Below are 21,886 nucleotides of genomic sequence, written 5' to 3' on the forward strand. Positions count from 1 at the left end.
CCATTTTTCCCCTTTTATGTATAGTTTGTCTGTAGCACTGTGAAATGCTGTATTTGAAGTCCTTTTTAAAGCAACTGTATCATATTCTTTCAAGAACCAGAAATCCAGTGTATTGCATCATAAATGCTGCATTATCTCTGCTTTGTATTTCTTAGAGAAGCAGTCCTTGAATTTCAGTTTTTGTTTTTGCTGGTCAAGTACTGATGTTCTTGGACTAGCTTCAGTTGTTCCACTAACTGTGCCTTACTGACTCTGGCTCCTTTTGATGACAGGCTTCAAATGTACCCGATATTACTGAATTGGATAGATGATACTGCTTTGTCTCTTACTGCTTACCTGTCTTTACTATTTACCCCTGTTTACCTGATTTCCCCCTATTTGAAGACTGATTATGGAGGCTGCATTATTTTTCCTGGCTTCTTCCAATATATTTTTGTTTATTTTTATCCCACTTGATAGACTTTTCCCTGGGCATTCATTGTTGAACTTATTTGTGCTGACTTCTTAACGGTTTTCCTGAATGTACTTACGTGGCTAATCATCCTGGTTCTTTCCTTCTTTCAACATTTCTTAAGGTGCCTATCAATCTTTGTTACCTTGTGCGTGCAGAAAAGGAAAATTCTATTGCAAGTTAGGCAGGCTTTTCTCTCCAGACATTTTTCATGTCTAGAGCAATCTTTACTAAATTTGTCCTTTGCTAATCAGTTTAGCTCTTATAATGCTTGGGATTCTATGATAAATTATGGTAAATTCTCAGGATGCAGAACATTTGCTGCCTAACTATTCTCAATCCCCATTAGGAAGAAGGTGTCAGAGTGCAATTTTGTGTGTACCTCGTTAAAGGTACAGTTCTTGTACCACAATTTATCACGCATATTAATAATTCTGTAATAATATAAAGTTATGACTTGGACAACTTAGTAATTTTAATTAGTAATTAAAAGTGTATGGCACTTAATAGGTTAAACATTTTCTTTAAATCCTGCTGGATGCCAAGTGACATTACATTGAAAAGGTCACCTTGTCTTCTCTGGGAGCTGTTTTTCATTGAGAGTGTTTGTGGCCTGATTTAGGGATGTATGTAAATACTGGTAAAGGACCCTACTTTTCATCTTGCCACCCCCCTTTACTGAGCAACTATTCCCACTATACTTTATCTTGATTTCCTTTTAAAAGTAAAGGGTTGTGTTGGCACTGAAATAGCAAAATTGCTGTCCTTTCTGAGGGCAGTTCTCCAAACCAATAGGTGAAGCTCCTGTCCTGTGTTAACAGATGAAATGTTATACCCCTTTTCTGTTGAAATACGTACTTGGATTTCTGGCACCTACAATTTTTTTTTCTGAGAAGGCACTATTTCCTGAGCACAAGAGAAATGGAACAGGAGCCTGACTTTGAAATACGCCAGTTAGGTATTATTTTGGTCACGTTGTTCTTAAAAGCACAGTGAGTTTGGGGGCAGGACAATATTTTGTTTGTCATAAGGCTTGAACATTCCTGTGACACTTTTTGTTTTTGTAAGCTTACCAATATATCCCATGTCCCCGATGTACAGTAACTGTACACAAAATCACTGTTTCTGTTTCAGATAAATCCTTGAGATTCCTTCACTGTGGTGGCTATAGTAAATGACAGTGGACAGTGGTGCTCAGACATCTATTTGACACTTATTAGTTATATTCTCTTCTATCTCCCATTTTGTCTCACTGTCCTATAATGTTATGAGACAGACTGCTCTTACTGTAAATCTTTCTGGGACAGTAGCTACCTTATACCATACGTCTCTACTGTCTTTTACATTATGTGGTCCAGACTGCAAAGCATAATCATTCAGACCCTTTTGTGCTCTAGCATCCCCAATACTCCCTTCTCCTCTGTGCACAGTCTTTGCATTTTTGTAGTGCTTTCATCTTGTGATTTGAGGTTTGCCCTTAACTTGGGCTGATTTAGCTGGTGAGGTGTTCTTAGGTCAATGTCAGTTTTTCCTTGCTACGGAACATGGGCATCATTCTACTGAACAGAGTGGTAGAAGCCCAAAGGTAACTTACCGGTGTTGAACTCTTGCACAGCAGGCCAATGAACCAGTTAAATTATGTCATTGTAATAGCTGAAGGGTATAATGAATGGCCTTGTAAATTCTGCTGCTGACATCTTTTTTTTTTTTCCACTTGCTTGTTTTTGTGAATTGATGATCATCTTGGGTATAACTACTTTAATCCTGTATTTTACAAGTATTAGAATAATTTATTGTTGGAATCAGTAACTATAATAGAAAGTGGATACATCAGCTTTTTGAGATGCATTCAGCAGCAGGACTGATGAGCAGATTTTTATCTAGAGCATCACATTGTACAAAATATGACTAAACATAAATCCTGTCATTGAGTGCTCAGTCAGTTGTAATGTCATCTGATCATTCCCTACAGTAAATAGGTGTAAGAATAATAGCTGTTTTGCAGGTTCTTTTGACTTTCTGGTTGTTGTGGAGTTTTTGTTTGTTGAGGGTTTTTCTAAACACATTGTCTAATTGTTTTGCTGGCCAAAGGAAGATGTTTGAAATGTTTTATTTTTCTTTGCTGGTAATAAACAGTGTTCCCTATTTGAGCATTAGGTTGGGTGGTTTAAGCGTTTGACTAGGTGCTTTACTTCTTTGAATCTGAGGTGGAGAAAGAACGGTAATGATCATGTAAGGAGTATGCTTGGCATAGTATAAAAGAATGTATTAGAAGAACAGCTATGGGTGTTTCAAAGAATGCAGTTAAGTTGGATATTGTTCAGTAAGGCTCTTATGAAAGAAATGAACAATATAATACAGAAATTCTTATACATTTCTTCTTCCCCCCTTTTTTTTTTTTTTGCATTAATTTTGTATCCATTAGGGCCGTACTGTAGTTTGGTCTCTGCAACTCTGAAACATGAATTGCCTAAATCAGGGAAAAAGTTAATGTCTTCCTCTCAGTCTGCCACATAGCTTCCTTCTTTATTTAGGAAGAGGCAATGCAAATTCTTTTACTCTCTTTGCCACAGTTTGCCAGCAAATATTGAATATCCGGTAACTAGTCAGGATATTCTGTTTAAGCAATTGCAATGCCAAATCTTAAGGCTATAAAGCCTTAACCTTTTTTTTTTATTATTTGGAGCATGTATTAAGATTTGGAGCATATATTGTGTACAAAAAGGGAATCTCATCTTTAACTGAAAGGTAAAACAACCATAAACTGAATAATATATAGAATTACAAAGCCTGTTGTATCTCTTCCTATTTCTGTGCTTTTTAATTCATTTGGAAATAAAAATTGCAAACTTTTCTCTGAAAGATTTTGGATTTCTTGTAACATTTTAGAAATCAGAGTTCATAAGGAGGTGAAGTTTGAATTCGGCCTTTACCTTTCTTTGTGGAAAAAAATTGCTTGAGTAGGTAATTTTCAAGGCTTTTGGATTCAATCTGAGTTCTTGCATGTTAGCTGTAAAAGATCTTCTAGCACAGAAAGGATTATTAAATATTGTTAACTAGAGCTCTGAAATGTTGTTCTTCAAATTATAATGCTTCTGTACTCTTCCATACACAATCAGGTATTGTTTTACATTTGTATTAGACTTCCTTGTTTTTCTTAAGAGCTCTTTGAACAAGGTTAAAAAAATTCACTTTTCACCCAGTGAACTTGTGAACACCTGTGAAAGTAAAATGTGCTACAGTCAGTAGTGAGGAGGGTCAGATCTGTGAGGAGTTGATGTGTTTCTTCTGTGGGCATTCCAAGAGCAATAAGAACATGAGAAAACATTCCCCTTTTTGTTCCAGTAAAGGAACATAATAAATTCAGCTTAGTTTTAATACTATTCAAAATTAACTGGAAAGATCAAAAAAGAAAGTGGAATTAAAATAAAATTCCATTAAGACTTAGTAACTCTGCTGTAATAATCATTATCATGGGCATAGACAAATTTACTGTGTTTTATCTCTCCTATCTACATTCTATGCCTTCTTATTTGTGTAATTTTATTTTATATTTTTTATGAAGTCCAATACAAAAAAAATTACTGCAATTTCTGGTTATTCTAGTTCTGCATGCATCTGTGTTGTCAGCCATGTCTCTGTTGGCAGCATTCCAGCCCCGAGCTGCAAAGGAAGTAATGCTTGCTATTTACAGGTTTTCAGTTCTTTTGCAAAGTGATCATTTTACTTTACCATGTGACCATACTCCTCAGATTTCCTATTTTTTTACAGATTATTTTTTCATAATTTACTGAGAATGCAGGTGAGATTGCATCATAGCTAAAGCTGCTAGGAGCTAAAGGCTGCTGAGGCAGTATTTAGAGCTTGCTATATGTAATCATTCATGTGCACCCTCATGGCAGATAGAGCACGTCCCAAGCCGAACTTCCATAATACTTTCCTTGCAGTTGCTGTTTTTAGTGCTTTGGATTGGGATGTCGGAGCAAGACAAACTGGTTTTCCTTGTGTTAGTGCTGACCCATGCTGCAGGTGCTGGAACAGAGTGAGTGAGCCCAGTTTAAAACAGTGCTGGCATTTTACCTTCTATTTATTCAAAGCTGTGCTTCTATTGACTTCAGCTTTAGCTGGCAATGCTTAGCAATCCTGCGCAGCTAAATCCAGGCTTATGTGAGGCCCAGCAGAATGAAACACAGCAGTGACCACAGTGAAGAAGTTTGCAGTCATAGGAAAGTTGTTTAAGCCATAAGAATTTTAGCTGTTCCCCAGGATGTCATCTCTTCCTTCAGGTTGGAATGCTACATAAAATATCCTAGAACCTAGTGAGTAAAAAAGCTGAAATGTCTGTGAGCCTAAGTGGAGGTTTTGTTATCCTGCTGGAAACAGTTAATATTCAGCAAGTGGAGGCCATCTTGTTGCTTGGCAGAGTTGGGTTGTGTTGTGCCACACACTGGTGCAGGAAGCTTAAATGTAGGGCAGCATGAAAATTTAGAGCACTGGAATAAATTACTGAAACTGAGATATTGTTAAGAATGTAGGATGCTTGGAAAGTTAATAGGAAGTCAGTTAGCAGATGGACCAAAATACATTGACACAGGAAAATGTACCTTATGGAAGGGTCTAGGTATCAGAGGTCTTGCTGTTTGCATACTGAAAAATAGGTAGATCAGGTGTATCTCAGCTCAATGTCTATTTTATGCTGCAGATGCAGATGACCATGCTAACAAAGATTCAATGCATTCAAAAATACATGGTTAAAGATTTTGAATACGGACAATAGCTAAGCTTGGGCAGCATGTGTTAGATTCCTGACATGCCTTCTCAGAGTAAGACTTTTCACTTTGTAACTGTAGCTAAATTAATTAATGGTCAGATGTCTCTGCTGCCATAGTCCTCTGCAGAGACAAAACATAATTACACAGCTTCAGTTTTTAGAGCAAGGTGCATGTTCGCCTATGTCTCTGCTATGGGATATGTTAGTTGTTTCCTGTTTTAGTTCATAAACTCAAATTACTTCGGGCTACCTGTTCAAGCTGAAAAAAGCAGTGAGGAATGCAGGCTGTATTAAGGTCCATTTGATACCTTTTATGGCCCTAGCTATAGATGTGGTCTTGGCTTTGTCATTCAGAATGCAGTCATATTATTTTCTCATTCTTTACCTGTTCCTCTTACCAATAAAGACATGGTTTGTGTATCTACCGGGAGGGAACTGAAGTAATGCTAGGTATGCCTTGCCCTTACATGCCCATGCTGTGAGTCTAAAGGGGGCAGGACGAAGCACTCCATATTACAGGGTATGAAAAAGGGAAAAAGTTCTCTTGATTTCAAATGATACACATACATGTCAATTACATACACCTCAGCTGTCTCCTGGAACAAGCCTAGAGATAAACTGACCTCTTCAAAGCACTGTTTTGATTCATTCCTGGAGCTGCTTCATTATGTGTATTGGATGGAGACTAGAGACCTATGAAAAATTATTATGGTTGTGTAACTAAAGCCTTGCATAATACATATGCATAAAAGTGTAAAATGCAAATTACTGTATTTTCTCATCGTACTTTAGCGTATTGACTCTCAACTTTTTTGGCAAAGCTACTGTTTGGGAGTTTTTAAATTAACAGTCAGATTGTAGACACTGTGTTATGTGTCTAATAATTTTGTGCATATGCATTTGTAATTTTTCGCTGTGCTTAACTTTGTGCTATGCACTTTGAGGAAGTTGGTGTCATGGATGAAGATACAGGTAACAGCCTAAGTTCTGGGACCTGTATATTCTCTTAAGAGTTATTACTAAGCTGTTTTTCAAGACTAGAGTATCATAAGAACTAAAATATGCTGCCATATACACTAGCAGCTAACAAGGAAGGAGCTGTTGTCTGTACACAGCAAAAGTACAGTCCAACAGGGACAGACTGGGCTTAATCTCCTGCTAATTTACTGATTGCAGTGTAGCCAAAGGCAGTGCCTTGTAGCTGGAAATGTCTCTTTTATCCATAATGTAGTTTATCTAAGTAGGTCTTAGGATCTTGGTCTTATGTAGATGATCCCAGCAGATTTTCCAGACTTGCTGGATTTTGAAACTTCTTCCCAAGTTTTTTTATTCTGCTTTATCATCCTGTATTTTATATTTTTATTTCCATTCATGGTCCTGGTTGAAGAACTTCCTTGCAAAGTTTTTATGTGCTACTAAGGACTCTTATGAATCGTTTCTGTTGTTGGGATTGTTTGGCAGTATATCGGTAGCCTGTGGAAACAATGCAAAAGGCAGATATGGGAAAAAGAGCAGTATCAGTTCACAAAACCAGGAGAACCTGTTCATGTGGAGAAATAAGGTAGCATCATCCTGTGCATGTGTGTGCTGGAGCACCAGCCTTCTTGGAAGAAATTGGTGAATTTAGGAAACAATCTTGAAATCTACTGAGTACAAATGGGTTCCTACTGAAATGAAAGCTACTAAGAATAATTTTGGTAGCCCTTTTACTTAGAAGCTATAATGTTAGTTCCGACTTGTTCTTTTTGTCATCCACACTACAAAATCTGTAGTCAGCATGCATTATACTTGCATGTGCCACAACATTATTTGTAAAAATCTGTTGTGTCTAAATTTCTTGTTTAAATTTCTGCTTACTGAATTTCTTTTATTAGATTTCTTTTAGTTTACTAGATTTGTGTACTTATTTGCTCAAGTACTATAGTGGAAAGTGTTCCAGTTGCCTAAGTAAAGGGGGTTGATTCAGTTGATCTTCCTGTGTCCAATGTGGGTCTAATATAATGATGTTGCAGGTTTATATGACCCTTGCAAGGTTAGAAGGATCCTGCATTCTAGCAAACCTGTCCAGTATAGCCTTGCCTTCGTTGCTATGATTTTTTGGTGCCTTTTTTCACATGTCCGTGTACACAGTTCTGTTGCAAGTTTTAGAACAAAGTAGTAGTTCCCAGGGATTTGCTGCTATAGTGGCATACTTAAAATATAGCATACATATGTTAATAAAGGACAGTTACATTCAATTTGCAGGCTGTGTCCTCTTCTGAACTCACTCCTTCTGACCTCTAAGACTGTAATTTCTGGAATGTGTGATGCTGGAACAAACTATCAGTGTGGCAAAAGCAGCAATCCTGCCCTTTTGCTCTCCAGCAAGTGTTGGTTTTGCCAGCTCAGCTCTGCTACAGCTGTATAGTAAACCAGATCAGGGGACTGATCTAACTGAAAAATACTTCCCCACCCCTATTTATGATATAAACTGTATATTTGCTTACATACTTTTTCTTCAGAAAGGTGCCCTGTTACAGTACTGTAACACCTGACTGCCTGTATTCACAGTACAGGTATATAAAATGTATTTATAAAAAAAAAATAGAAAAAGACAACTAAAATTCTTGCTTTGAGGGAGTAATACAGATCCCTTTTGATCAAGTCACTAATACAGCACAAGAACGGCATGTTTTTACATCTAAGTTACACTTTTTCTTTTTTATCTAGCCTTGCATTTTTGTTAAGGAAGTGAATATGAAATAAAACAAACCCTTATGCTACACATTGCTTTGTTTTCTTTTGGAGGGCTCTTTCCTCAATATCTGTATTAGATTTCCTGGGCATCAACTTGACTTTATATTCAGTATGTATTGGTGCACTTGGATAGATGAACAAGTACAGTTTTAAATACAGCATCCAAATGCTGGCACTCTAAGCAGGTGAAGAAAACTTAAAAATCATCAACAATGAAAACTGAGAATCAGTGAACTCATTTCAACTTTAATGCTCGGTATAGCTTCTAACAGAAATCAAATATTATTCTTTGTACGTCATATTTGACTGCCAAAAAAGTGCTAAATAGATGAAATAAATTTGTGAAGAGTGTAGTGCTAGTTCACTTATAGAAAATTGACATGTTGGAGAAGGGAAGTTGAATCTTCAGTTTAGAGTAGGCAGGCTGTGGGAACATGAGATTTTTATGGTAAGATGATCTATATTTTGGAGCTTTCTGTAGCAGCTAACTTAATAACATGTGCATTTATTTGAATTCCAGAACAGGAGTATTAAAAGAAAGCTTAATTATACCAGTGAACTTATTCTCTTCTTTAGTTTTATTTAAAGACAACCTGAGAAAGAGAGTTCAAGAGAAATTATACTAAGACAAAAATTTTGTTACACTTTCAGTGAGTACTGCTGCTTTTTGTCAGAGGATTTTTAAATTGTGTTCTTTAAAGCAGGAGGATTATCTTGAAGAAACCAGTATGTGGAAAACATTTTTCCATAATTTTGGGAGCATTTTACAATGAAGGTTTTAATTTGTGCAGTAGAATGTTATACCACTCTTGAGTAATTGTAGCCTATGGCAGTGTACAAAGAAAAACTGCTCTTTTAGATACTTGTTCTTTACTCGTTTTTTTAATAGTAGTGATAAGAATAAGAAAATTAATGTTTTTTAGAAACTGTCTTACTACAAGGGGCTGTTCTCTTATGCTCCCTCATTGTGTACCATACATGAGCAGGTACATGAGCATGAAGAGATTACTCCCTCTATAACATTGTTCCTGACCTTTGAAACTGGTTATTTTCATAGGCCTGCTAAAGGTCGGTTGTGGGTTGGTTGGTTTGTTTCTTTTTGTTTGTTGGTGGGATTTTTTTGTCTGTTGTGTTTTGTTAGGGTGTTGGTTTTTTTCTGTTTAGCTTTTTCTTTAAAACTAGAAGCAGAACTACTAGGAATTTAAAATGAGAGATTTGAATACAAATCAACCCTTGCTCAGGTTTTTGAGTGCCCTAGTATGAAATTGTTGCATATCCTAGCTTACTTTTTGTTTTGTTTTTCATCTGGTGTACTTTCCATAACTATGAGATTCATTTTAGATGTTTGAAAAATTGCTTGGTACTTTCTGGAATAAATGTGCCTGCTGGCATCTTGAGCATTGCTTGCTTTTGCTCTGATGTGGAGGTAGTACTGTGATGCAGATGATGAAGCTGCAAAACAAAAATCTCTGAACTCTGAAACAGTTTAACTTCTCAAATGTAAACATTATTATTGCTTTATGTCTAAATTCCTGTTTAAATGATAATGTTTAGAATTAACTATTGTTCGTATGTGTCTTTTGAAGATATTAAAAAGCCTCCTGCATAGCTGTACTGGTGAAAATTACAGAATGAAAGGGTATCAGTTTCGCAACTGTAGGCTTATTTTTGTAATATAAAAAGTTCTATCAAGAAGAAATGTAGAATTGGATGTTGAAGTTTTATAAAATAAGAAATGAGCCTGTGTTAGAAAATGATTTTTTCTAAAACAGTTTCTTTTCTTTTTGTTCTTTTTTTTTTTTTTATCTTCTCTTCTAGGACCGGAATAGGCCCTATGACACTTTTAACTTGCACTCTTTGGAAAATTCCTTAATGGATATGATAAGGACTGATCATGAGCCTCTGAAAGGTAAACACTACCCTCCCAGTGGCCCACCAATGAGTTTCGCTGATATAATGTGGAGGAATCATTTTACAGGTTAGGAATATTCATATGTCCATGCTTGCTTGGTGTTTAAACAAAAATCAGCTTTTCAGTTTCGCTGTAAACTTTTTGCTAATGAATGAGTTGTCAGTTATGAAAAGCTTCTGTTTTCCCATCTTAAGATAATCATCTGTACTGTAGGAAGATCAGGTGAAATATGCATAAATTTCTTGTGAGTGCACAAGCATCGTAAAAGCTAACTGGCATTTCTGAAACTTGGTTTTGTGTATCAGCAAATTGCATAGTTGGGTCTCCTGCTGCAGTCACTCAGTTCAGAAAAGGTGTAGTGAAACTGAAGTCCAATTATTTCTTCAATATCTTATTCAAAGTTAATGTGACTCTTATTTTTGGATGATCAGGTAGTATACAGGGTTCTAAAACAATCACACTACGGATGTTTCAGGTTTTTTGGGGTTTTTTTGTTGGTTTTTTTTGTTTGTTTGTTTTTTCAGTATCTTAATTTGGATCTCAAACTGTTCGGGGAACCAAAAGCTATTAGGATGTTGTTAAATGGTGGGAGAGTTTTGATTGTTTATGCTACTAAACTGTGTTTGTTCTACTAGCTGTGGCATTGGAGATGAAACAAACCATTTATAATACTTAGCTGATATTGAATAGTGAAAGGTGGTGGCAACATTTCAATGAACAAATATGCCTGACCTGCACACTCCTCTTCTTATTCTTTCATTGGTTAAGTTTAAAAATAGGTAGACATTCTTGCTTACATGCATTCTTGCTCACTCTGAAGATGGTAGCTAATACTAAGCCATATACAAAGGAAATGGATACGATTACAAAACACTGAGAAGTCAGGGCACTGGAACTGATAGAGAAGAAATCCAGTTGTGTGTGGCTATGCTAATGCTTATATACCCACTTTCCCGATGTCATGATTGCCTCATTTGCTTCCCTCCCCATTTACATATTACATGTGGAAAAAGATTTTTTTCTTGGTCTGAGGTTTTGTGCCTTTTTCACTGTCTTTCTGGATACAGATTTTTTGTGTTTTTTTGTTTTGGTTTGGTTTTTCTACAACCTATACCAAACTGGGTACTGTGCTCTCAGTTCTTTTAAGGTGGTGCTCTCCACTGTTACCTTGAAATTTGCTCTGCTATATTCTTCATCTGTCTTTAGCCAGATGTCAGAAATGGCAAGAAATACTGTCTCATGTCTATTCTGACCTTAGTTCTTCAAAATAATGTTTACGTGAAACATACAAAAACCAAAACTGAGATTTTTGCTGGATGTATTTCATATAGCTGGTATTTAAAAAAAAAAAATAAATAAAAAGGAATAAATCCCAATTTCTAGTAAGTAGATCTAAGCACTTATTGTATCCTGTTAATTCTACCTAAAACTCCCATGTTGTTTTTAAATCAGTATTTATTTAAATATACAAATAGAGACTATTTTTTTAAAGACTGAATTTCCATATGAACCTGAATGTGGGAGAAAATGAGAAAGATAGGATTAGAAAAGTAGGACTCTAGAAAAAGACTTTAACATCATATAAGTGCAATTTTGTTTCCTTAAAACCATTATTTTTTTAATAGGAATATTAGCACATAAAATAATAATGGGTGAAAATACTTAATTCTTCTATGTTGTTGGGACATTCTATCAAGAATACTTTCCAGTACTCAGCTGAGCTAACCTGTATAAGTGTTGCAAGTGGCATATTCCACAGCTGCACCTGTGGGTCATAATGGTGTTTAATGTTGGTGTTTTGCATGAGGCAGAAATGAAATTCTTGGTTTCATAAAGTATCTTCTTACTTTTCGAGAAAAGTATCCGTTCCAAAACAGTATTTTCATCTCTACTAGGTTAACAATTTATGTAGGAAACTGCCTACCTTAAATGGATATTTGAGAGCAGTAGGAACTGTTTGTCTGTGCTCAGAAAGTAAAACCAAAGAGTTGGATATTAATTGTAAGTTTGAGTTTATTTGTTCCATTTGCCAGTGGAACTGTTAGCTGGTTTTGCTGTAACAAACACTTCTGTTGCTTACTGGATGTGCTTTTTTTAACTATCTCATTTTTTCACTCAGTGCTCTCACCTGTTTTGGCCTTCTGGCCTTGTTGCTTAGCTCTCCTTCAGCTTCCAGTCCAGTAACTGTTGGAGAAATATTGTTTGCTGTTAGTTACCTCTCTCTGTTCGCCCCAGCTGTCTTTTTTCCCATTGATGTAGTTAATTCTCTGTCTTGCTTTCTTTTCCTCCTCTCTGACTAGAGACCTTACTTTGCTAACCTCCAGCTTTGCCTTGACATACTGTGCACTTTCCTCTCCTCCTGTTTTCATGCAATGGAGCATGACTGGCAACATTCATAGCAGTGACTGTTCCAGGATATTAATTCTCCCTTCCAAGATGTGTTGTCTTCCTCTGTATTAAACAGTATTACTATTTCAACCGAATCCTTTTCAGAAAAACTATTTTTTCTGCAAACATTGATACACTTGTCCAATTATTTTTCTTTCACATTTTATTGTTGCCTTTTCCCTGAAAACTGGTCTTGACTCTTTCCCTGTACCTCTGATTTTCTCTGCTGAAGATGCAGAAGGTTTTCAACTGCTGTCCTTCTCTGTACCTTCCTCGCATTTCACTTAATCTTGTCTTCTAAGCTCTCTTGCTTCTTTTTCTTACTTACCCCACTCTCCTCCTTAGAGTAGTAGCACGTTTTAGTTTGCAGTCACCTTGTGAAAATAAGTTATTGCCCCTGCTTGCTTTTGCTTGTTTCTTAAGTCATTGTTATGTACTTCAGCTTGATTTTTCACTTTTCAGTTCATTCTAGGCATTCCTGTGTGGCTGTGCCTTGTGCAAAATTTCAGCTGCTCTTTCCGGAATCTTATTAATTTAACCAACTCTCAGAGCTACTTCCTCTTCATTTAGCCGTCTTCATCTTTCATAGTGAACTAGGTATGGGGTTTTTTCCCTTTAAATCTTTCCTTCTGGTGGTGTCTGTGACTGTTGTCTCTCAGGTTTTGTGCAGCTTTTTCTTGTGTAGATGGAAAGTAAAAGAACCACAAAAGCCCTGGTTTAACAAGTGATCAGACAAAATGAGATGGCTTTCAAATGACCTTTTAAATTGTTCACCTTTTGGTAAACAAGCCCTGTTTTGTCAAAAAATTTTAGCTAACAACACTTGCATGTCAGTTGGCCTTGTATTTACTATCCAATTTTTTAAGCAAAAGGGGTGAAAAGATCAGTATGAAAAACCTCTGATCTTGAAAACACAGGAAGATTTAGTTCTAGAGAAGCCTCCAATGCATGTTACAAAGTCAGTGCAGCTATTTCAGGATCATTTCAGCCTGCTGCTGGCAACAGAGTCTTCAGCAAATGAGTATTTTTAGAAATATTGGTGTATATGTATTCATTAGTAAAATATTGCAGGTGGTTTATCTGAAGGTTGAAACTTTGCTTGGAACATAGTCGCTCTTGGCATATGTGCCTACTTACATCTCGTCAGATACTTGAAACAAAAAAGTAATTATCTTGGATACAGAACAAGGGCTTTAGATTAGAATGTGGATGGGAGTTAACATTAACAGATTCTAATGTGAAGTCCAAATTAAAATGTTTCTGTGATGTGTTCCACCTGACTGTGGGATATAAGTTCCTCATGCTCTGCAGTATTCAGTGAAGGTAGTGAAGAAGCTCAGGCGTGAGGAAGAGTCTATCCTCTTGTTCATAGTAGCTGAAGCTTCACACTTTCTCTGAATCTGAGGTGTGATCAGACTTTGTCCTGAAGGCTATGGAAATTCAGTTTATTTCAAGGTCACCAGAGTAGGTCACTTTTTTTGAAGCATGATCCACTTGGCCTTGAGAGGGCATGTGATTAAGCAACTTTTTGGGGGGTGTTACTTTCAAGTGTGGAACAAGAGAAAGGCTGAAGGATTGTTAGTGCAGCAGAAACTAACTGATCCTCAGTCTCGCAATATTGAATTACTTACATTGAGTGAGTGCTAACAGTCTGATTGGCAGGCTGGCATGGCAGTCTCCAGCTAGGAAAGCTGGGGTCACTTAGGTTTTTTTGGGTGTTTCTTGCAGTAAGAGAGATTTGATACCTAGCTCTGGGGCTTCTGGACTATGATAAGTTACAAGCTTATCCATCCATGTTGCATTTTATCTTGAGTCCCATCTTGGGAGAAGCTGTTCAGTGTCAGCTCTTATTTTGTTTGTCTAAACCCGGGTTTTTTTTCTCGTCTTTTTCTGGAAGATAGGGGTACCCTGCTGTAGGTTTCTATCTTTCTGTCCTTGTAGTCAGGTAACCGTGTAACTTTATAAACTGTTTGCCGATTTCTTTCTTTGAGATCGAAAGAATGTAAACCCATTAAAAAGGAAGCCTCATTTTCTTTTCTCCCAAGACAGGCAGATTTCTTTACCTGCGTTCTGTGCCATCAAGCCCAACCTCAACATCTTTCTTTTCCTTGATGCAATACTCATAAATCCTTTTCTCCTTTCAAAAGGAGGAAAAAAGTGCAGTAAGGGAATTGTTAAACTTCTTATTAAAGGCAAATTACTGTACATGGCCAGGGGTATCTGGTTCTTCCCTGTGTTCCCTGTCGCATAACCAGGCCTATGTGACAGAACAGTGCAGTGTCTTCTAAGATGTTTTCCTGAACTGTCCTATTTATTTTCTGAGTTGCCAGTAATACATATCATACACTACAAAAACATGGGAGAGGATTTTGCTTTAGCAAGGAAAGGGTGTATTTTGTAACTTGTTGGTATGTATGTACTACTTCTACCTAATGCTGTAGGGCAGAGCTGAATTACCAGAATGACTTTGGGTAGATGCTACTTATTACTGACTAAAACATTTATTTCCTACATCAAAGTGTCTCCTGCCTATGGTGTAATATGGCACTGTTGCAATATGTTTATCCATGTCAAAGTATTGCATTACAACACAAACAGAAGCATTCTGATCTATAAAAAATATTTTGATCAGTAGTAACTAGCAGCTGCCTTTCTTCTATTTTTAAATAATCAAATAAAATATTTCAGCTGTGTTAGATCATATGCTATGCACATGTGCTACTGATAGGTCATGAAACTGAACTGAAATTAAATTAACGAGAGAAATCATGTCCCTTTGAAATATTTATTTTAAATTTACTGTTATAGAAGGTAACAAATATTTGGGGTTTATTCTAAATCTGAATTGAAGCAAACTTTATAACGTGCAAATCCCCAACTAACAAAAAAATCTGAGGTTTTCATACAGTATCAATGTGACACGTCTTCAAGTATGAATATTTGGAGACAACACAGACACAAGAATTTCAAGAGCAGGCTTTATTAAAACTAATGGATGTTTTATTGTAGAAGGATACATAAAATATATGTCAATTATGTCATTTCAGTAGAATGTACACACTCCCTGACTGTATTAGTATTTGTTATTCTGAGATTGTTTGAGATTTTGAATATAAATATACAACAGTTCAGAAGTGAAAACAGCATCTGTGGGGAAACTTTTTATCTAAATTTTCAATACTTAATATGAAGGACACCCATATATTTGCACACCAGGAAACTGAGGTTACTGGAGTTACTACTTTTAACTATCGTAAGGACTGTATCAGGTCATATGAAAACTAAGTAAAATTTAATATGTCCTGTTTACTGTTTATGAGGTTTGACAGCAGTCTTTGAAGATTGTATGCAGTTTAGACAATATTGTAATACATAAAGATACATATAATACACATAGAATGGAACTTTAGTTTTTCATCTTTATCTTCAGTTAACTTCAATGCATGCCAACAGATTTTGTTCAGTTCTAATTGTTCATAAGCTCTTCATAAGCAAAGCAGTAGGTTTGTGGTATGACCTGAGAAAAGTGAAGGTGAACAGGTTGTATTTGTATTTGCAGTCAGCAGCTGAACACAAAGGTTGTGCAAATAGAACAAATGTTGTCATCTCAGTCCTAGAAATGATGCTCCCCAGTCAGAGCTTTTTGCAACACTGTCATTAGAAAAAGTGCACTGTGACAGTGTTTCTGAGGATCTCAGTGCTCATCAGATACCTTTCTGTAAATGCACATGAAAACCAGCATGAGCAGACAGATGTGTTTGCACATCTGTGTGTTTAAATTAGGCCACTCAAGCTAATCCTTTTACAGGAAATGTATTCTGTTTTATATCAATTTGAAACTGCTTATTTAAGCAAATCCTCTTTAGTTTTTGGGTTTTGGTGTTTTGTTTTGTTTTTTTCTGTTTGTTTTGGTGTTTTTTGTTTGTTGTTTTTTGTTCAGTACAAAATGGCCATTAAATGGTTCGTATTTCTTAAATTAAGCGCTTTCTTCTGTGATCATGTAGTATGATCATACTTAATTTGCTGTCTGCACCCAGCTTGTCCTTGTCTTTGAACTGCTGAATCTCTTTTGGACAAGATTGGTGGGGGATTTGTGTTTGTTTTGTTTAGTTTAAGGAGTGGTGGTAGCAGATACCAATTATTCTTTCTCCTTATTTCCAGTTTTTCTTTTTTCTTTTTTTTTCTTTTTTTTTTAAATGTATTTATATACTTTTTCCTTCTCACTTCTCTACTGTTTGAGGGTTTGTATGTTTTAGAATGGATTGCTAACGAAAAGCTCTATCATATTGTGTTGGCTTATTCCCCCCAAGCTGGCCAAGAAGAATACTAATACTGCTCTTTTGAATAAAGATTAAGAACTGTATGGGAATATGTGTACATATGGTTGTCTACCCCTTACAAGTAAAGCCAATTTTCTTTTCATGTTCATCAGGTGTTGCATTTAAAGTACTAATGTTTTGGAAATGTAACTGTTCTCAAGCTGAAAATGTTTGCACTACTCAAATATATGCAAGAACTTTGTGTTTTATTGGATCAATGTAATTTACTTATGAAGAGTGCATTTCATAGTAGTGTATTTGTTACGTTTTATAGGTTGTTTTCTCTACTGATGGCATATATTTGTTTAGTCACTGATAGGAAGAAGTATCAGCAAGCTTTATTACTATCAGCTGTTATTCTAGCTGATGATTATACACTTTAGTTCACGTTGTCACAATATGCACTTGCACAGTAAAAATATATATGTGTAAACACAGTAATAGTGCTTTGTATTCCCTTTCTGGCAAACAATAGTATTTTGTTCTGCTGAGTATGGTAAGGTATTTAAGTCCCAAGTAGGTGTTTAAATTATGGATATGAACGTACAGCAGATAGACTTAAAAATAAGCAGGGAGGGAGGGAACCTAACAAGGTTCTTCAGGGAGTTACCTTTTATTTCTATAATTCTTTATACAGACACTTGCTTATACAGTTCTTGCTTTTCAAATGTTTTGAGAAGCATGTATGGGTATTTATGTTGAGTTAATGTAGCATCACTTTCAGGTGTCTATTTTTGAAAGGATAGGAGAGAGAATGGTTTTGAGGTCTAGTCATGTAAAAGTGGTTAAAATTCCTGTACACGCATATCCATGCATATACACACACATGCTTCATGCTTCTGAATCTTGTGCCATTTGTGAATCATGGAGCCAAGACTCGTGGTTTGGGGTATGGGTGTATGTGTGGGGAGGTGTTAGGTTGTGCTGTAAACTAGACCCCCAAATATATATGGGTCAAAATAATCATCTTGTTTCAGATGTTTGAGGGAATATTGGTGTTCCTTGGATATCTGCACGTTTTTATGTGTCTAATCTTTGCACTGCCCCACTTGCTACCTATCCATCCAAATGACTGTCGCTGTTTTGTAATGCATTTTGTTGGCACCAATTTTGAAATAATTAGGTAGACAAGAATGATAAAGGAGGTATTATTACTAGGGAAGGATAGCAGACCTAGTCCTGTTAGCAGTTTCATTTGATCTTGCTGCTGGAATCTGTAGTCATAACTTGTAATTGATACCAACAATGAGCTTAAAGAATATGTGAGAGGAAGTTCTCATTCCAGCCATGTTCAGGACATTTTCTAGCAGATCTCATGCCAAATACCAATTGCTGAATTGGTGAGTGGTCTGTCTTGGAGAAAGGCATGACGTATAACAGTGCAAGAAGTTGTACTCAATATATAACCAAGGAACATTGGTTCTTGGAATGTTGGTTGTGACATGAAAATTATGAGAATAGGTAACTGTAATCTTAAAAATCCTTCAATGGGTGTTCATGTCCAGGAGCTGATTAGGATTTCACAAGTTTGATTTCAACAAAATGTAGAGCATTTGAGAAAATGAATAAAAAAATTGAGAAATCTCTGAAAGCAAAAACATTAGTTATAGATCTAGAACTGATTAATCACTCGTGTTTGTTTCAGACATGGGAAAATAATGGTAATACCAGCATACATATAGAAAGATGAAGTAAAAGGTAGGGTTTATATTTAGATGTAAACAGATTGTGCACATAAGGGTCAAGATCTGCTAAAAATAGTGGATTTTAAAGTTGAGACTAAGGGGACCACTATAGACAAGCCTGGCTCTAGATACTGTTAAGAAACTGAATAGTGGTGGAAGTGTGCTGATATCCAGGTTTGTTTTTTCTGGAATAACATTCTTTCTCAGAAGTGTTCATGTAACTTGAAATTATCTAAGCAATTAAAAGAAATCAGGTTATCTCTTTGTAAAAGATGTAATAGACTCTTATGTGGAAAGGGTGTACATCCTTAAGTTATTGGAAAGATTTCAGATTTTTTTCAGAATCATTACTCTCTTCTACAATGAATGAGGTGAAGTTAAATTCCATTTAACATCATTTTATTTCTAGTATAATACAGAAAAGAAAATGCACATTTTTGACATGTGCTCTAGGAAGGACCATAGCAAGCATGATATTGGACATGCAGCAGAGCACTTAGGCAGTCCAGCGAGAAAAATCTCTCCAAATGCTGCTACGAGAGGGAATTTAAGGAATTTAATGACGTAAGATATGCAAAAGAGCAGCTTGGTCTATACAAGAATCATTAAGCTCTTATTTATATGCTGAAACATTTAAAGATCAAGAATTATACAACTGGATTAATATTTTTTTTTTTATTGGGAATTGGGAAGACATAAGTAAAAGAGTGATTGTTATTGCAGCCCAACTGCTGTAATATCAGTGTGTGTTGTCAAAACACATAATTGAAAATATATTCAGTAGGTAGTTATGAAACCAAGATAACAAACTGAAAATGGCAGATGGACACTGAATACAAGTACTAGGATGTTGTTACTGGAAGAGTTCCTATTTATGACTTCAGTGAAGTGCTGGAGTCCGTAACTTCTGTGCTCTGTGTTTCTGCTTATGGTGTCTAAGATTCTTAAAAAGCAGAAATTTTATGCAGAGATTCCATTTTAAAACTATAATTAGAAATATGTGCTTATATAGACTTTGTAAAGCTCCAGGTAACATACATGTGGTTTTCTTATAATTGTTTTCTGATAATAATTACTGGTTTTAACCCAAATATGTCCTTGAAAGTTCATATTCTTAATTACATTTCAGAGTTTTACATTGCAACTCTAAATGAATAAATTCATAATTTCCTTTTTGTGCTCTCTTCTTGTTCCTTGGATAATTATGCACTTCTGTAATCTGCATATGGCCTCTTTTTCAATGGAAGAATTTGCTTCAAACAGCAAGATATTAAAATGTAGCTAATATGAAAGGCTATATGATTATTGGTAACTAAATGTCTTATGATTGGTGCATTACCAGTCTGTTTTGAATGCTTGTAATGCAGGTGTGTTTTGAAAGCATCCCATTAATTTGTTTCTATGTAATCGCATTGGGGAACCTCTGAAGATGCACAGAATTATCCCACACTGTTGCTTAGCTCAGTGTGGCAACATGTCCTTCTGCTTGTGCTGCTCTGTATTTTCTGCTCCTCTTAAAAGATAGCTGACAAGAACTGTTTAAAAATAGCAGGCCAAGGGCAGGTGACAAAATGTCACATAAGCAGCACCTGGTCCAGTGACAGCCTGGAGGGAGATAAAAAAAACAAACCCAGATGTCACAGATACGATTCTATTTCTGAAGCTGGTCAAACATTAGAATTTCAGCTTCAGCAAAAGAAAACAGAAGAGCCCATCCAAGCATTAGGCATTCAAATTTTACTGTTTTGTTTGGTTTTTTTTTTATACCAGTTCCTTTTTTTGCTTTTACAAGTATTAGGTACAAGTATAGATTATTATATATACACCTTTTCACATTACAAGTAATGTCTGTAACCTTATGCTTACTAATATGCTATTAAGGAAAAGGGAATTAATGTCCATGTGGCAAGATTTTGGAAATACTTTAGCACAAGCTTATATAAACTGAAATGATAGCAGCTTTAATGTTTCTGCCAGACTAATGTGAAAACGTATAGGAGAATTTTGTCTGTCATTAGGAAATCTGAAGTAGTTAATGAAGATGTCTTTAAAAAGTTTTTTTCAAGGAATTGGAAAGTAAAAATTGATGTTTTATTTACTTCTGCCCCCACTTCTTTCTGGAGGTGCTGTTTGCTTCATAGTCTTAGTGTGGTGGCACTTTTTCCTAAAAGAATGAGAAAATTACAATGTGAAGAAAATGCATATTTGTTTTTCTTAAACTGCTTGTGACTTAGTTCCACAATTGTACTGAAACTTCATGTTGAATCTGTTCACAAAGAATATTAACTGCAGCACAGCAGTGTCGGTGACTGGAAATAGAAGGCTTTTTAACTTACTGATAGGAATTAATTTGAGAAGACTGGCTTTAGTTCTGCTTTCCAGAAGCTTTTTTGCTACAATAGGGTTTTGCAGAAGTACAGGAACTTGTATATTGGTTGTTCAGTATAGTTCGGGGGTCTTGACCTCCCATATTTGAGTGCCAGTGTAAACTGCCTTCTTCCTTAGCTCCCAAACTTAGCTACAAATCTAGAGATACACACAGCATATGAAATGGATTGCAACGTTTGTAAGTAACTTAAGTTACTTACGTTACTTACTTGAAATATTTTTTATGTGGCTATAACGATCCTTCTGTATCTTTTTTGAAACAAGGACTAACACAGTTAAAGTTTTCAGATTGGTTTGCGAGGCGGTGAGGGTGGTTTACTTAAAGTCCTGTTACGAAGTTTCTTTAGGTAAAGTTTTTAATAGTTCAGCTCAATTAAATAGTATCTAAATAGTATCTTAAATAGTATCTAAAACTAATCTGAACAGTTAATATAGTTAGCCCATTTCTTGGCTTGATGGTAAAAGTAGATTTCTGGGGACTGCCTTCTTTGAATCAAAGTGACCACATGTGAATTTGTTCCTACTTGCAGTTCCCGAAGTCATCAGAGATCTTATTAAGTCATCTTTTCCATTGTTAGATCTCACCTGAGAAAATAGGTTCTATTTTGCATCTCTCCAGCTTCCTGGAAACTGGCACAGGCAGAATTTATTCGGATGTCATGGTCGACCTTCTGTATGTGATAGTCCCATATTATGGGTCAAGAACTGGTATTTTTCAGAGTACATATGAATGTACTCCATGACAATGGTCCCTCCAACCCAGTGTCTTACCTCAAATAGTAAGCAATAGCACATTCTTAGGGAAATAATACAAAACCAGTGTAAGCACTGTGTCTCCAGTAATCTATTAACTTGGGAGCTCCTGGTATCACGGGTAGTATGGAAAACTGATTTATTTTTACCAATTAAGTGGAGGTTTTGAAATACTGTATTTGTTACTTGAAGCATACTATAAACAGCATAACTGCAGCAAGGTTGAACTTTGAGGCCTTGTTTTGAAAGGGTAAGCATAATACTTTCCTAATACAAAGCAAAGGGTTGTATTAAAAATAATCATTTTCATTGTTTGTTTTGTGATTTTCAGTATCTTAAATACATAATAATAAAGGTACTGCAATGTTAAATATTGCAAATGTGTCTTCTGTAGGTGGAAGATTGAGCTATCCTGATTATTCATCCCCTTTAGCAATTTTTCGTATTATTGGATTTCAATTTTGAAAGAAAAACATTGAAAAT

The 21,886-nt window shown here is 35.8% G+C and overlaps 1 protein-coding gene across 11 annotated transcripts in view; it reads left to right on the plus strand.

Annotated features, from left to right (window-relative positions):
• Positions 1-21,886, plus strand: part of CPEB3 (cytoplasmic polyadenylation element binding protein 3) — a 92,769-nt gene that overhangs the window by 21,989 nt on the left and 48,894 nt on the right. For 8 of the 11 annotated variants that reach the window (XM_061349010.1, XM_061349011.1, XM_061349009.1 and 5 more), the window contains exon 3: positions 9,777-9,936. In XM_061349010.1, the coding sequence (XP_061204994.1) occupies positions 9,777-9,936 (160 nt within the window). The remainder of the gene's footprint in view (positions 1-9,776; positions 9,937-21,886) is intronic. The other 3 variants (XM_061349005.1, XM_061349013.1, XM_061349006.1) reach the window with 1 other exon arrangement.

The sequence above is a fragment of the Neopsephotus bourkii genome, unplaced genomic scaffold (genome assembly GCF_033783945.1).
Source record: "Neopsephotus bourkii isolate Nb327-2 ecotype Australia unplaced genomic scaffold, CSIRO-AGI_Nbou_v1 NB_379, whole genome shotgun sequence".
NCBI classification, from domain to species: domain Eukaryota; kingdom Metazoa; phylum Chordata; class Aves; order Psittaciformes; family Psittacidae; genus Neopsephotus; species Neopsephotus bourkii.